The sequence below is a fragment of the Onychomys torridus genome, chromosome 20 (genome assembly GCF_903995425.1).
Source record: "Onychomys torridus chromosome 20, mOncTor1.1, whole genome shotgun sequence".
In the NCBI taxonomy this organism is placed as follows: Eukaryota; Metazoa; Chordata; class Mammalia; order Rodentia; family Cricetidae; genus Onychomys; species Onychomys torridus.
The window spans coordinates 25,402,187-25,416,172 of NC_050462.1; the positions used below are offsets into that span (position 1 = coordinate 25,402,187).

General features: G+C 38.5%; 1 protein-coding gene across 2 annotated transcripts in view; it reads right to left on the reverse strand.

Annotated features, from left to right (window-relative positions):
- The window catches only part of Mettl25 (methyltransferase like 25), a 78,584-nt gene that overhangs the window by 9,970 nt on the left and 54,628 nt on the right, over positions 1-13,986 (reverse strand). The window contains exon 9 of one of the 2 annotated variants that reach the window (XM_036170141.1): positions 3,314-3,407. The exons of the other annotated variant lie outside the window; for it this stretch is intronic. Coding sequence (XP_036026034.1) covers positions 3,314-3,407 — 94 coding nt within the window. The remainder of the gene's footprint in view (positions 1-3,313; positions 3,408-13,986) is intronic. 2 annotated transcript variants of the gene reach the window in all.

A 13,986-nucleotide genomic window follows, 5' to 3' on the forward strand; every position in this document is an offset into this window, starting at 1 on the left:
TTTCCTCAAATCACTTTACAGGAGCCAGGTGGCACACCTTTAATCCCAGCACTTGGGCGGTAGAAGCAGGAGGATCTCAGTGAGTTCAAAGCCAGCCTGGTGTACAAAGTGAGTTCCAGGACAGCTAGCACTATTATACAGAGAAACCCTGTCTAGGAAAAAACAAAACAAAACAAAACAAAAAAGCAAAAAATGAAAGACAAAACAAAAGCCCCACAAAAAACAAAACAACAAAAATGCTTTACAGTTAAAAAAAAAAAAACAAAATCGATCAAGTGATTATAATAGAAAATCAATGGGCCATCATTAGCAACCTTATTTATTTATTTATTTATTTATCTATTTATTTATTTATTTATTTATTTAATTATTTGAGACAGGGTTTCTCTGTGTAGCTTTGCGCCTTTCCTGGATCTAGCTCTGTAGACCAGGCTGGCCTCGAACTCACAAAGATCCACCACCGCCTGGCCTGGGATTTTTCTAGATTGAACCTGTGCAGGTCTTGTAGGTGCTGTTACAGTCTGTGTGAGTTCATACGTGCATCAGTCCTGTTGTGGCTGCAAGACTCTGTTTCCTTGGAGGCATCCACCACCTCTGGCTTTCATAATCTTTCTGCTTGGGTATAGAATTTTGAACTACTTCTAAAATCTTCTTAAAATTTTATCTTAGACTGTCCAAAATCTCTCCGCTTCCACCATCTATCTGCTCCTGTCTGCCGTCCAGATTATTAATTCAAACCTTTGGCATATTACTCTATTTGCAATTGCAGATTAACATTTCCACTGTCCTTTTTATCGCTCAATGTGGTTGTGATAAGTTCCATCTCCTCAAACTGTGTTTATTATCTTTAGTATGCCTTATAAATTTTTGGCATTCAAAAGTGATTGCTGAATAAAAAGTACTGTTCTGATTATGTCATTAATAGCATGGTGGTAAAAAGTGTTTTGTACTCTTATGCTTGGATCTCAGTCTGTCAATGAACCTGTTTCTTCTTCTTCCTTTTTTTTTTTTTTTTGAGACAGGGTTTCTCCGTGTAGCTTTGCACCTTTCCTGGAACTCGCTTTGGAGACCAGGCTGGCCTCGAACTCACAGAGATCCACCTGGCTCTGCCTCCCAAGTGCTGGGATTAAAGGCGTGCACCACCACTGCCCGGCTGAACCTGTTTCTTGACTATGAACTTCACCAGCACTTCTTGGTATTTTCACGCCCTCTTGGGTGGGGCAGGATTGACAGAATTGGCTAATGTTGGATACTCTCTTTCCCCTCTTCAGTTAGGTGTGGACAAAACTCTAGCAGTTGTGTTCTGATTAACCACGGTCTCTCTAGAAGCCAGTCTCAATAAGAACAGAACGCCCTGACTTACTTTAAAATGGTTACTCTTTCATTTCCCTTGCCGCAAGAATGAGGGAACTTTTCTCTAATGTTCATCAGAACTACGTTACAGTCAGAGGCAAACCTCACAAAAGTGTGGCAACCCCTTAAAACTGTCTGGACACCTCTAGTGTTTCCTCCTCACAATGGTCCACACTGAGCCTCTGATAAGCTGCCAGAATTTCTCACCGTGGTTCCTACCAAACTTGTATTTGGAGTTTGCTCCTATATGTAGTCTCCTGTCTCCCTCCAGTCTGAGGGAATCGGTGGTTCGCCTTATGATTTTGGCTATCTGCTGCAAATGTCTTGTGAAGAGTAAACGAGGCGCTGTGATATCCTCAGCATAGCATCAATCACAAGCCAGTGTTTAGTAAATGTTAACCACAATTAATATTCTAATAATGAAACATTAACAGATGTAGGAAAGAACTTTTACTGTGGTTACTATTAATAATAATCAACTTGAGAAGACAAAGTCTGAAAGGAGGGTAAACATGAATTCTTCTGGATGTTTTTCTGTTTCAGTTTAAGTAAGTCATAGTGAACATGTTCAATCATTCACACAAAAGTAGCTTCATTTTATTAAGTAAAAATATTTATGAGAATTCTATCAATTATGTTATTTACTAATAATACACCAGTAGACATAAGCAGTTAAGTAGTAGTGTCATGCAGTCAGCAGTTACATAAAAATGTGGGGTGAGTTTTACATGTATCTTCGCATTTATTTATTCCTGAGTTGTACAGATTTCATAACCATTTGATAGGGGATGCAGCAACAAAATGACTCTAGTCTAGTTGCTTTAAGAAATAAATAATCAAGACCAAAATGACAATGGTATGGTAGACAATCATACATTTTAACTTAGGTACAATATGTCTGTGTAAGTTTCCTCTTTCAAAACAATAGTTTCATATTGTGATGGTTAGTTTTAGTTATCAATGGCATAATCTAGACTCATGTAGGAAGAGTCTCAGTGTAGGACTATCTACAGCACAAGGATCCTTGGGCATGTCTCTGGGATTATATTGACTATATTAAAAAACTGGGGTAGAAAGATGCATTCACTGTGGGTAGCACCAGTCCATAGGCCGGGGATGCTGAACTACATAACAGTGGAGAAACTGAGCTGATGTATTTGTTGCTCTCTGTCCTTGATCATGGATATGATATGACCAACTTCTTCAAGCTCCTACTTCCGATTTCAAGCAAAATTATGATTTTCCTATTATGGAAGTATGTAACCTGGAGTTGTGAGCTAAAAATTAACCTTTTTACCTAAAGCTTCTGTTAGGGCATTTTATCACAACAACCAGAAAAGAGACTGAGAGACATACTGTTATTTTCTAATTTACAATCAATTTAATATGCCAGAGTAACAGTAGTTCAATTTAACTTTTTAGATAATGTATAATTTGAATTATATTGAGTTTTTTTCTGAGTCAACTAGGTTACTATTTACTTTCAAAACATTATCAACACTGTTAGCTCATAGCTACTGTGATGTTCCAACTTAACAGAATGCTCACACTTAGAGGCATTCTATATTTAATATTTCAAGTTATAATTAGTCATAAAATTGCAAGTAAATGATTTTAAAATTAATCATTTCTTCTTTGTTTAATTCTAATTTCCATTTACATTGTTCAATGTTCTGCTTTTTAACTCCATTTTATTTAGTGAAATTAAACATTCTTTTAACTTAAAAAAAAAAACCCAAAAGAAAGAGTTGCTTTGGTGATACACAATAATAAACTTTCTATACCTTTGTCAGGAAAGGTGAGTTGCAAAAAAGGCAATAGAGGCTTAATTTTGATATAATTTATAGAGTTTTTATAGGAGGGAGAAAAGTAAAAAGCAAATGATGTTGTATTGCCTCAATCCACTAGCCTACCAAGAATTCTTGTATTTTGTGAAAACAAATGGTAATCATGCACTGACCTTGGACTCATCTAATCCAAGCTTCTTTAGAGACATTCTGACATAATCCAGAAAGGAAGAACATTTGGAATAAATTTTACCAACGTGCCGATCACTGCAAAACAAAAGTGAATCTCTTTTTAGTTTTTTCCAACTGAAAGTAGGGATGGTTTTAAATTTCAACATGGAATATTTTAAAGTATCTTTCATACATATGGCACAAAATCCAGATGTGATAAAAATGAAGCAATACTTCTGTGACATTTGCTAAGTGACATTATGTTCGGGATCTGCTTTGGAGAATTCTTGGAAAACAGAGCAGTGGAAGACAATATTCTGAACACAATACTATGTAAGAGATGCTTCAAATTGATACTATTAAAAATCTCAAGTTTAACAAGGAATAGGTCCTCAAAAATTTCCACTGTGCTCAAAACACATTCTACTTTTATTGGCACGACTTTACACTGCACATTTTATTGCAACATGTTCTAACAGGGGCAATACTTGAGCAGCTATCCAAAGAGAACTCCCAAGCACTAACAGCCAACTGGGGTCTGACTACCATTTATGCCTTGCAGATCTACAGTATATTTTAAACAAAGTATCATGAAGTAGTTTTCAATTTCAGTAATTCTATGCTAGACTGTCACATCTCTTGATTTGGGCTACAACTAAGCATACAGAAATATATAGAGAAATATATATAGAAATCAGAGGCATTAAAAAAAATCTGTATCTACACGTTATCAAAAGTGATTAAATGAAGCCTCATTTACCCTTGACAGAACATTAGACTCATGATTAATTAGATTATTATATTCTATCCCTCTACCTTTGCAATGGATCTTCGATCCCTTCAGCTACACTTCAAGACAGCAGCCTCAGTTCTATTTACTATGTTATATAATTGTGATTCCAATGGTTTTCTCCAGTCTCTTTCTTATTACTGTTTGAGAATTTTATAGCTGCCTCCATGCGTATGATCCTTAGGTCAAATCCATCCCCATTTCTTCCTAATTCCTCCCTTTACCTCTTTAACCCCCCTCCCTATTGCCTTTTCCTCCCTGCTCTATGTGCTGTTTTTAGCAAACCCATAAAGTCCACTTAAGTGCTGTGTGTATGTGTATGGATATAGGACCATCTCCTGGAATACGGGTAGCCTCTCAGGGGTCTTACAAAAACTGGCTCTGCCTCCCCAGTTTCCATCAATTGCTAAAAACTCTTGAGCTAGGAGTGAGATTCTGTGACCCCCACCTCACTCATTCATGTAAAGTAATTTGGCAAAGTAATTTGATGTATTATGCATGCAAGTCACAGATTTATGTGTTCAATGATCCTCTGATGCCCAGCAAATCTGGCTTTACTACAGAAGTCAACTACCCATGCCTTTTTACAGTGTTTTCATTTTCTCTTCTGAAATGATTCCTGAGCCTTAGGGAGAGGAGGTCCCTAATGCAGATATCTCATTTAGAGCTGAGCACCCTAGTGTGTGAGTCTATTAATCTCTTATTCTCTGCAGGCTGTCGGTTGTGGACCTCCATATTAATTACCACTGCAAAAAGCATCTTCTCTGATGCGGGCTGAGAGATGTCCTAATCTATGGATATAAAGGTAAGAATATAGGGAGCACCATATTGCTACTAGTTAGCAGAATAGTAATATTAGCTTGTTCGGGAATATTATCCTAAGGTGTGTTACTTTTGTTTATGTTGCATTTGTTTAACTCTGTGAAGCTGTGTTATTGTGCCTGTCTAAAACACCTGATGGTCTAATAAAGAGATGAACAGCCAATGGTAAGGCAGGAGAAAGGATAGGTGGGGCTGGCAGACAGAAAGAATATATAAAAGGAGAAATCTGGGAGAAGAGGAAGAAGTATCCAGAGAAGGAGGAGGACATCAGGGCCCCTCAGCTACACAGCAAGCCATGGAGTAAGAAACAAAGAAAATTATACAGGAATAGAGAAAGACAAAAGCCCAGATGCAAAAGATAGACAAGATAATTTAAAGTTAAGGAAAGCTGGCTAGAAACATGTCAAGCTAAGGTCGGGAATTTATAAGTGATAATAAGCCTCCCTATGTGATTTAAGAGCTGGGTGGCAGCCCCCCCCCCAAAAAAAAAGCAAACACAAACAACACTAGGTTGTCCCCTAGGGCCCACAACCTAGCCAGCTATGGAATTTTGGCCCAGTTAACAATCCTAGGCATAAATTCCATCTTGTGATGTTGACTTTTGATCCAGCCAGAATGTTTTGGGTTTGTCCCATAACATCTGTGCCACTATTACAGCAGTGGACATATTTTACCAGGACAATTGTTATCACAGCTTCCAGTGTTCACAGATGAATAAGACTTTTGATGACTTTTCTTTGCCATTACCATTGCATAGAACCTTCCAGAACCATGAAAATTAGTCAGCAAGGGATAGACCCTCCAGGTGAGTATCAGCTTGATAGCTTTCATATCCTATGGTTCAAGTATATGTTGTCTTCAAAAAAGAGGATTTTACTATCAAGGTCTGGAAGGTAACCAAAATCAATGGCAATAGCATGTAAGTTCTTTTTTTCTTTTTCTTTTTTTTGGTCCGGGGTGTGTCTATGGTGCCTCATTGCCTAATAACTCAGAGAGGCAACCCACATCTGAAAGTGGTCTTTTAATTTAATGGTCTATGGTATCTGGGAGAGGGACTGTCCCGGTACAGGGTAACACCACCATTAAACTCCTTGTAAGTATGTAAATGTACATGTATGTACTTTCGGGAGCTTCTCCAGTAGGTTTCTATGAGGCATTTTCAAAGGTCTTTAGTGTCAGTAATGCCTCCCCATATTCCTTTCTCTCAATGCTCTCTCCTCTCCCATTTGATCCTCCTTGTCCCATTATTCCTCTTTCCCCTATAATACTGCCAGTGTTCTACCCCCAGCCTTGAAATCTTTCTTCATTTCTGTTTGCACATGCTTTTAGAAGTAACATGTTTACAACCATTTTGTCACTTCTCTGCCCTCAAAGTTGTGAATAACTATTCTATTAAAAAATAGGCAATTCTTAGTTATACAACCAGGACCCACATTTATGACAACATTTCCCTGCCTTCTCACACACCACTCATTACATTCTAGACTTTACTTTTCTCTCCTTAAATGTATGCTTACTGGTTTAGATTTGTCTTCTTTTATCTACTCACATAATCCCTTATAAACAGGTGAGGAGGTTCCTCATTTGTCTCAGCTGTACTGGTCATTCATGTGGCAAAGCTCAGGTGTACATATTCTTTTTGGTAAAGTAGTTAACCATCTGCTTATTCTGAATTTCTACAGCCCCTTTTCATCTGTGCATCCAATTTGTTATTTTTCCACTGCCTTGAATGAAAAGGCATTAGCATAAGTGCACTTTGAGGAAGCAGGAAAAAAAAAACTTTTACAGGGCTATGTGTCATTCTCGGTTTCTATAAATAGTTATACATCTTGTGCATAACAGACACTGATATGATAGACAGGTACTTAGACATCACAGAACAATGAACCGATTAGCTAGTCAGAAAAGATTCCAGTTAATGTCATTTCATGATTTTCACCTTAAGAACGCTTGCAGGGTAGTTTTCCCTTGATGCAAGGATTCTGTTGATTCTCTCCTACTCACTGTTACCTTACGGAGTCAGTCCCTCACCAGAGAAAGTAAACACCATAGATAAAAATGTCGCTTTCAGTTAGACTAGTTCTATCATCATCTACTAATGTCATAAATGATTTCAACAGCACTTACTTTGTAGAGACACTAGGACAATACATGTAAGGTGCTTAGAATAAGAGACATGATATTAGCTGCTTCTAAAACTATATTTAATTTGTGGGTGTGAGCACAGGAGGGCCATGGGGCCTATGTGGAGGGCAGTGGACAGCTTGCAAGAGCCTGTGTATTCTTATGCTACCATGTGGGGCCCAGGGATTGAACCCAGGCAATCAGGGTTAGGAGTAAGCACCTTTACCACATGAGCTATCTCTCTGGCTCCATTAAAAAGAAAAGCCATTCCTAAATTCATAGATTGGATTTGGGTGTGTGCATGTGTATTTTTCACATAAGTGTGTATGCACGTGTACATTTCTATATTTGTGTGTATGTGTTGTAAACCACAGGATGATTTGGGGTTTTTATATTGCTTTTCTTCTCGTTATTTTTTCAGACAGGGTCTCTCACTGACCTGTAGCTCAACATTTTGGCTAGACTGGCTGACCAGCAAGCTTCAGGACTCTCTTGCTTTGCCACTCTGCTCTGGGCCTGTGCTAGTTTTTATTATAGGAATGGTTTTATTTGGGTGCATGAGATCTGAATTCAGGTCCTGAGGTGTATGCAGGAAGCATTTTATCCACTGAGCCATCTCCTAAGTTGCTGGATTTTTTTAAACCTTTTATGAAATTTATTAGCATTTTTATATTCAATATTTATTCATGTCTGTTATTTATTTTTTTAAATTTTTACTTAATTTTTCTCTGAGAATTCTATACATGTCTTGATCATATTCATCCCTCCCCCAATTCCTCTCAGATCCATCCATCTTCCTTACCCAACCAACTTTGTTTCCTTTTTTTTTTCACCCACTAAGTTCAACTGCCAACAGTTCCTCAGCTAGGAGTTGGTTAAGTAACACCAAAAGAACCAGGTTAAAGTCAGGATATAAGTATTGGTGTACTGGTTTGATTCCTGGATTTTATATTTTAGGATGTAAAAAACCTAAGAGAAACATTTTCAATTTTGATCTGATCATGCCTTACTTTTCCTTTTTAGAGTATACTTTATTGTTCCAAGATCTCACTGCATAGTTATTGTTAATACTAATTTTATGTCTAATACAATAATTTGTTGCGTAAGATATTTGAAATCTTTTATTTATCTGTAGCAATAACAGGAAGAAACTATAAGCCAAAGAGAACAAGAAAGGTGACTGGCTGGGTCACTCTTGCTTTTTAAATTCTTTAAGAGTATCTCATGAATCTTGAATCTAGGAATAAGATGCAAACGCTTCTTTGAGTGAAGCAGCCTGTTCTGGGGTTCTCACTGAGCTCTCCAACGTTGTGTTATGACTCTGTCTCCTCAGCAACACTGGCATTTTAACAGCTTTTTTGAGCACACTTTCTTTTAACTATAAACACTAGTCTTGGAACATTCATTCCATTTTCAAGCCTTGTCCTTGGAAGCTCGAACTCCCTTCAGATCCTCCTCAAATACTGCTTCCTTTAGGATCCCTTCTCTGGCACTCCAGGTGAAATTGGACTCCTGACACAAAACATTTCTTTCAAATAGTCTTAATTTTCTGACTACCATGTCTTTCCTTTTTTAAGCTAGTGGGCTTTTCTAAAGGGGAAGAGTATTAGAATTTTATCCCTCCTTCCCTCCCTCCCTCCTTCCTCCCTTCTTTCCCTCCCTCCCTCCTTCCCTCTCTCTCCCTCCTCCCTTCCTTTCTTTTCTGCTTTTTTGAGCTCATTATAAAAGTTATACACTACCATATCATAGATAAGCATTCACTTTATGTGGATATTCACAACTATTGACAAAGACATGACATTTAAATTTATGTCTGCAATCACTACCCTCAGTAGCTAAAGAAAAGATTCTGCTTTGTTCATGACCATATTGCTAGTATCAAGCACAGAAGGAATATATGGCAGGATCCCAATAGTGGATTCAATCATCAATCAAAAATGTTTTACCAGAACAAATCATGTTACACAATAATAGGGAAATACATCACTAAGCAGATCTACTTGTACTCAGATAAAGACAAAGGCAAGCCTAACTACACAAACAAATATAAATTAGTACATGGTGAGAACTAATAAATAAATATAGAATGAAGAGTGCAGAGTAAAGAACACACTCTTTCTAAATGCATTTAACCTTCAAACAACTCCACGTGGCTAGGTCTAATTACTAACCCCAATAAGAAAAACAGTATGGAGAGATTTAGTAGGTTGCTTGACATTTGGCTTTACCAGTTCAGATAGGAACTTCTAGACAATACCACTTCCAGCAGAGCAAGGATGAACTCATGTTTTATATTGTTAAGCTGCAAATGCAGAATGGTCACTTCTGAGTTGTAGATAAACTGAATGTAGGTGTATTTTATAATATCTTTCTATAGTGATGTCCTTATAGAATAGCTATCCTTCTTTTGTCACATATAAGGAAAGGAGTTATGAGAACTTCTGATGCAGAATATGACCCATTCATTTATAGTTGCAAGAAAAGAATTTTTATCCGCTAGCATTTGGAAGCATCTACAGTTTCAAGGATAAATACTGAACTGTGGGTTAACCTGAGAAAATGAGGTAAGCCCAAGACCTTCAAGACTTAAATTACAGAAAATAAAGGGTGGAAAAAGGACATACACAATAGAATATGGGTGTATGTTGTATTTCAGTAATGTCAGTCGTTTTGTGAGAGCTTGTTGTAACTAATCTGCACTCTTCACTTTTATAGTCATCATTTACAATACTGCCATCTTCCCGGATAACTTTCATGATGTGGTGGGATGGGATGTTAATCCCAGGACCCATGTGGTGGAAGAAAAGAACTAGTCCCCAGCTGTCCTCTGACCTTCACATAGGTGCCACAGCACACTTATGGTGTCCCTCAAACACTGAATCAAACAAACAAAAACATAAGTGTAGTAATTGTTAAAAAAAATCCATGCTGTAAAACCAAAAATGTTGAAGGGTCTGTGTAGACAGCTCAGTTTGTAAAGTGCCTGGTGTTCAAGAATAAGGATCTGGGTTCGGATCCCTAGACCTGAGGTAACAACCTAAGCACAGCGGCTTGTGCCTTTCACCCCAGCCCTGGAGAGCTGAAGAGATGGAAATAGGCAATCCCTGAAGCTCAATGGCCAACCTGCCCAGGCAAGTCATGAACTTGAGGTTTAGTGAAAGGTTATGAGTTAGCCCACCTCAACATCCACCCCATGCATGATCTGCTGGAGCACGTGAAGGGGTCAGTCCTGCTAAAGCTGCAGGATCTCCAGGACACAGAACAACAACAGGATATCCAAGAGGAGTCCCAGTCAGGACCCAGCGTCGATAGTGTAGAAGCAACCAGAGGCGTCGAAGCAGACCAATGACTCTTTGCAATGAACTTGCAAGTAAAGACACATGGACAACAGGGTTTCCTCACTGAGTCACACTACAGCTCCCATGACAAGATTTATTCTTTCTTCTTTTTTTCTCTTAAATTTTATTGTGGGGGAGGATTGCAAGAGCAGAGTGTGGATACGAAGGGCCGGGGGCATGAATGAGATCAAGATGTATGATGTGAAAGACACCAAGAATAAATAAAAAGAAAGTTATAAAAAAATGACTGTTGGGGCAGGTTATCAGGTCCCCCCTAGTTGTACTGAAGAGAAAGGATGGTGAGGGTTATGAGGTGATCAACAATGGAAGTGCAACAGGGAATACCACTGAGAACCTGGGGAGAGGAAGCCAGACGGGTAGTGAGGGGCGAGGGTGGGTGACTGGTAGATATCCTGCAAAGGATGGCCTTGAGGGAAGGACTGAAGGGAGGGTGAGAGAGCCAGGAGAGTGTCTGTGGGGAGAATTCCAGCCAAGCAGTATCAGATGCCAAGCCATAAGTGTTCTGGCAAAAATTTTCAAGGAACGTGTAAGTGTTTCAGTAGACTAGAAAAAAGTTCTGGGCTTCAACACACAACAGTCAACTATGGGCAACACAGACGGCAGGGGAAGAAAGACAAGGCTGGAGAAGTGACTGTGGCATCTGGCAACACGGGGACATTAAGGTCCGGAAAAGGGTGGTTTGCTCAAGCGGGGTAAGTAAAAGAGAGCAGAATATATTAAAGAGGAATGGAAAAATAATAGCAGCACTGAATTTTTCATTTTTGGGGGTAGGAAAGGAAACATAAGACTACAATCGAGTCGGGAGATAATCAACAAGGAAAAAGAGTGGGGTGAAGAGGACTCTTCATGTCACAGAGTGTGGCCATCAAGGAATTCACAAGATGGTTGAGGAGTACAAGGAAACACCGTTTTCCTGTGAATCTCAGTAAAGCCACTGACCACAGCTAAAGTACTACGGAGGAGAGAAGTGAGGAGAAAAGCAAACTCGTGTGGAGGTTCAAGGGCACTGAGGATTACATCTGCTCCATGATCTGGGGGGAAGTAAGTCACGGGGAGAGCATATCCCAGTTAGAGAAAAGATCCAGAAAGCACAGGAGACAAACACAATTACATGGGAATGCAAGAATCTGCTGCAGCCAGGGGGCATGGGCAGCTGCTCAGAGAGCCGAGAATGATCTTAGTGGAAAGGATATTTGTAAGAGACTAGAAGTGGTCTTGAATGTAACAATATCTTCTAGTGTGGGTATATAAAGGTGAAGAGTTATCAAACATTTTCAACAAGTTAGAAAAATGCAATGATTGAAAGAAAAATTATCAGAAATTAAGGGCAGATTAAAAGATGGCCCTCTGTGAGAATAAAGCATAGTCAGCATGCTAAAGAGGAGTTGTACTCCATCTTTTAATAAGAGAATACACTAGGTCTAATTAAAATTCTACTCAATGCAATCCAACACCACCCACATGCTTTTTCCAAAACTACAACATAAGAGCACAATGGCACACAGCCCTCTCCAGCTGTATAGATTTTCAGGACACGATGCAGCAGATGTACACTACATAAATAAAAGCAAACAAACATGAAAATAAAAGACATATACAGAAGCTCAGTTTCTCCAACATCATAAATGAGCCATGATCTTGTACCTTTACATGCTAATACACATTGAAGACTTAAAACACAGAGACCTACTTCATAAAATCTTTAAATTTCCTTTCAGATTAATATAAATAATGCTTTGAATTTTAACTTGACCACACATTACAGATTAAAACATCTGCTGTAATTTTGTGAAAATGTTTAAAAGATCTGAGTTTTCAGTTTACTATTTGGTCAGACTAAAAAAAATAAGATTAAACTTGGAAACCCCAGAAAAAAAGTATCTGTTTCTTGTATAGTTGGATATGTGGTTCTCATCACAGAGTAGAATCAAATGGATAAGGCAGTAATGATGCAGTTCAGTTGTAAAATGTTTGCCCAGCCTGCTTCGGTTCACCCCCAATACGGCAAAAAATAAGGCAAAACACAAACAAATTATGTGCACTGGGCTTTCCTCCTTTGCAAGTGTTGCAGAGATTCTTACCCTGTGAAATTCCTTCTTTGGTACTTAATTCCCTTAGGAAATTTTTATATAAGGACTATTTATGAAATAAAAACATTTCTTAAATTATTGACTTTTAAGTGTATTGAATACTAAATCAAAACTACAACAGAATATAATGTTATGGTTAAGTCCACAAAAAAACTGTGACTTATAATTAGACGGTATAAGCAATCAGAGAAACTTACAGAACAACATTGCGGTAGTATAGGACAGGTTTTTCACCTGAGGACAACTTAACTGAGCCAACAAAGAAAACTAAACAAAATATAAAAGAATTAAGTGATAGCACTTTTCTGTCCTTTGCACTCCAAAACCTTATACATAGATTTCAATCAAATAATCATTTTCAGAGATTACATTTTAGTTTAATACATAAATTTTAAAGAGTTCTTCAGCATTTCTATATGAGTGTCAAATTACCTTTGTTGGGTTCATTATGTGCCCTACTACGTTCCGTTCTCTCTTTTGGTTGTTTGGACAGAATCTTCCTATATGGTTTGGATGGCCTTAAACTTTTGGTCCACTTGCCTCAACCTCCTGATTAACTGGACGGTGTGTTCAACCATACACAGGTCTAGATATGGCTGATTTTTACTTAAAATTCTGGAAGTATGTAACAAATATGCTTTTTAATGATATCTGGATAAAAAAATCAATCACATTTCTGAAAATCTGACTACCATCCTAGGATCTTATGTCTTCAGAGAACCATGACTTTGAAATCTTCAAAAGGATGATGGGACCCTGCAAAGATGATTCCACAAGGACTATGGTAAAGTCATTAAGCTGATTAACACCATGAAAAGATCGGCTTTGGACTACAAACTACTCAGGACAATTTTGAGATGGCTAGCTGAGATGATTCATCCTGACAGACTACAATTCTTCTCATTATGTGTCTATAGGGTTTTTTTTTTTAAAAGTGTGTCTTGAGATTTGTGCACTTTTTTTTTTTCTTTTTTTGGTCTTTCGAGACAGGGTTTCTCTGTGTAGCGTTGCACCTTTTTTGGATCTCGCTCTGGAGACCAGGCTGGCCTCAAACTCACAGAAATCTGCTTGCCTCTGCTTCCCGAGTGCTGGGATTAAAGGCATGCTCCACCACCACTTGGTGATGTGTGCACTTTCTGAATCTAGTAACTCCTATGTTCTTTTATTCAAGACTGAACAATCCCATTCAATATTTCTATCACCTTGTTCTCTGTCTTTTCTTATCAACAGCAACGAAACCTCTTCACTACTCTCCACACACCTCTAGTCTTTCCCTGGCATTCATCTTTCTGTTTACTGGCGATTCCTTCCAGACACCATCTTCTTACCCAGCAGATTGCTGCTGCCTGGGGTGCTGTGCCCTCTTCTCCTCCCTTGCCTCCTACCCCTGTCTGTCTGTCTTTTTTGTCCTGGAGATCAAAACCGTGGCCCAACTCATGCTAGGCAAGGGCTGGCTGCACTGCTGACTTATACTTCTAGCTCTTTAATTC